This window comes from Corylus avellana, chromosome ca1, assembly GCF_901000735.1.
Source record: "Corylus avellana chromosome ca1, CavTom2PMs-1.0".
In the NCBI taxonomy this organism is placed as follows: domain Eukaryota; kingdom Viridiplantae; phylum Streptophyta; class Magnoliopsida; order Fagales; family Betulaceae; genus Corylus; species Corylus avellana.
In genome coordinates this window covers 48,383,137-48,385,985 of record NC_081541.1, presented here as the reverse complement: position 1 = coordinate 48,385,985, position 2,849 = coordinate 48,383,137, and the positions used below count along the sequence as shown (strand labels likewise).

Here is a 2,849-nt window from a genome sequence, read left to right as displayed (position 1 = left end):
TGTTTGGAAACACGGAATTAAAACTTAACATTTATTTTAAAGTTGAAAATAGAGTATTTGTTGTCTTTTTTTTTTTTTTTTATAATGCAAACTTCAGCAATAACATCACATTGCAAGGGAAGGAAAAAAAAAATAATCAAAATCAAAAGAGATAAATACGTTCTTACCGGATTCAATGTGACGTAGTAGGCTTCTTATCCACTCAATATCTACAACATGGAAAAAAAAAATCATTAATTAATCGAAAAGGTAACTTGAATAATTTTAAAAGTCTATGACCTAATAAAATTGCATAAACACCTTTCGGCTTGGGCAATGCATGCTCAACAATAAACATAAATAACTCTATACACCTCTAGACTTTAGGTAGCTTAGAATTGGAAAAAGTACGTACATATACACTCATGAAACTATTACGTACTTCATTGTTAATGATTCCTCTCAAATTATAAATCGAGTCAACTTAAAAAAAAAAAAAAAAAAATCAATGTTCTCCTAAACAACCAAAAATATCATTCCCAAATAAATTATATATATAAATTTTTTTAAAAAAAAAAATGCAAAACCCAACACTAAACCTATCAAACACGTACGTCCTTTTTTATGCCAAACTCGCCTACGTCTCGAGTCAAAGAAGTCAAGGAAAGAAACTTAAGCTATTTTTCATTTTCCTCATTATTTCATAATTAATCTAAATAAAACCTAAAAGTTTGAGACCAGCCATTTTTATCCCCAAGCACAAAATGGATAATCGATCAAATATTTCTATGTAATTGTGTCATTAAATACTATGTATCTGCTTGCAAATAACTTTTTGAGATTGAAGCCTTACATTTGGAAGAAAATATTTGTCCTCGAGATCGTACTGTTTTGACAAAGAAAAGAATAACATGTATCAGTGTTGGGAAACAAAATTAAAACTCAGTATTTCTTCTAAATTTGAAAGTATAGTATTTGTCTTTTTTATTTTTATTTTATGTAAACATAGTAATAATATCACATTGCGCGCAATGAATAATCCGTTTATAACAAAAGGAAAAAAGAAAAAAAGAAGAAGAAAGAAATCAAAATCAAAAGAGAGAGATAATATCACTTACTTGACCACGTTGGTTGTCCGAGTATTCCCAGAATAGCTACAAGATGAAAAGAAAAAATCAATAATTAATAAATAAATAAAAAAGGTAACTTAAACCTTACTTTTGTATATATATCCTTTAGTCGTTGAGATAGAAATCTTACTTGTGTATATCTTCGACAGTCTGCCAAAACCTGCGGTGACAAAGAAAAGAATAACGTACGTCAGCGTTTATGGGGTGAGAAATCCAAGAATTAAGTAAAGAGAGAAAAATAAATTTAATGTTTTATGTACGCACCATTTCCATGCCAGTAAAGCTCAAAATCCCATACTAATTCTGTACAGGAAATATTTCTGAAGTCTTGATTACCATTCACGAACGACCATGATGCGAGAGATATTTGGTCTACTTGGCACAAGTCCCCCAAATCCACTGCACTCTCCGTGAATACAGCATATCTATACCTTTTGGGAGAATACATTCCATCATCCTCATTATCCTTAACGCAAGTAGAAATGTTAAAATGATACCGAGAATTCACTGGCTTTTCACAGTTGACGAATACCACTTTCGTACTTAAATAGGTAGGATAGTGATATGGATCACTTGAACTAAAATTATTGAATTCTAGAAGATAATGAGGGATGAATGGGTGATTATCCTTTACAACACCTGGGTCCACAACTCGAATGGTGTAGCTGGAGTAATCGATCTCTTGTACGTAGTATCTTCCATGGTATAAGTACAACACTGTTTGATTGTTCTCGCATGAGAGATTATACCTTTGATCGCCACACTTTTTTGGATCGCTGGTTAATCGAAACGGATAGCTTATATTACGGATATTGCCGCACGAAGAAGCAGGACAGGGATGATCAGGCTTAGCACTAGTACTGCAACTTTGATGAAGTAGGAGGACAACAACAACAATAAGGGCCGTCGTGAATCCTCCTCCTCTTGCCATGGAGAGAGAGAGAGAGAGAGAGAGGGTTTCCACATTAAACCACAGCTAAAAGCCTTTTATAAATAATGTACATTTACAAGGCGTAAGCACTTACGTCATATCGATATTTGAAAAATAGGCATTTTATAAATTAAAAAGAAAGAAGAGGGCATTTGCGGTAACAATGGGAGTGGGATGGACTTAAAAGTTAAAATAAGCCATTGACGTCCAAGTCCTTGAGAAGTTCACCCGAAATTTCCTTGAACACAGTGAGAGGCTATCACTGGAGAAATCCAAACTATTTAAAAGGCTGAGAAGCAATTTTGCTGAGAGCAGAGACAGATATTTGCTTAGAAATGGTAATCTCATACTTACTCTTGTTTCTGTCTTTCAACATAGTCGACGTTGGAGAAGGCCAAAATGTGTGCGCTAATGAATCACGGTGTGGAGGCCATGGCCCAACCATCCGATTTCCTTTCCAACTTAACACCCAGCCCAATGACTCTGGGTATCCTGGTTTTACTCTCTCCTGCATTGATAGAAGACATACGGTTCTCGAGCTGCCCATCTCAGTGAAGCTTTTTGTCAAACATATTGACTACAAATCTCAGGTAATTCAATTGTATGATCCAGATAATTGCTTTCCAAGCAAGCTTCGGTGGCTCAATTTGTCTTCCTCTCCTTTCCGATTCAAAGTCGAAGACCCTTATAAATATGCCTTATTCAATTGTTCCTCGAGATCAGAAGATATGGATTACCATCTAATCTCTTGTCTAAGTGGCCCTACCTACCAAGTTTATCCTGCGACTGACATCACGGCGTCCCTCGTA

The 2,849-nt window shown here is 34.9% G+C and overlaps 2 protein-coding genes across 3 annotated transcripts; one reads left to right on the top strand and one right to left on the bottom strand.

Annotated features, from left to right (window-relative positions):
* Window positions 1–500: 500 nt before the first annotated feature.
* Window positions 501–2,049, bottom strand: LOC132167286 (uncharacterized). Of its 2 annotated transcripts, XM_059578205.1 has the most exons (3): window positions 1,374–2,049; window positions 1,240–1,269; window positions 501–1,133 (listed from the first exon to the last, which is right to left on the bottom strand). In XM_059578205.1, exons 1-3 carry the CDS (start codon window positions 2,038–2,040, stop codon window positions 1,090–1,092), a joined length of 741 nt encoding a protein of 246 aa, XP_059434188.1. In that variant the 5' UTR covers window positions 2,041–2,049; the 3' UTR covers window positions 501–1,089. The 2 variants fall into 2 exon arrangements, with proteins under 2 accessions (XP_059434188.1, XP_059434187.1); XM_059578204.1 differs by having other exon boundaries at window positions 501–1,269.
* An 84-nt stretch (window positions 2,050–2,133) lies between these two features.
* LOC132167287 (RING-H2 finger protein ATL22-like) lies at window positions 2,134–2,849 on the top strand (the record flags this gene model as incomplete). The annotated part of the gene is given in 1 exon segment (XM_059578206.1): window positions 2,134–2,849. A coding segment is annotated over 1 exon segment (474 nt), but the record flags the coding sequence as incomplete, so codon positions are not given.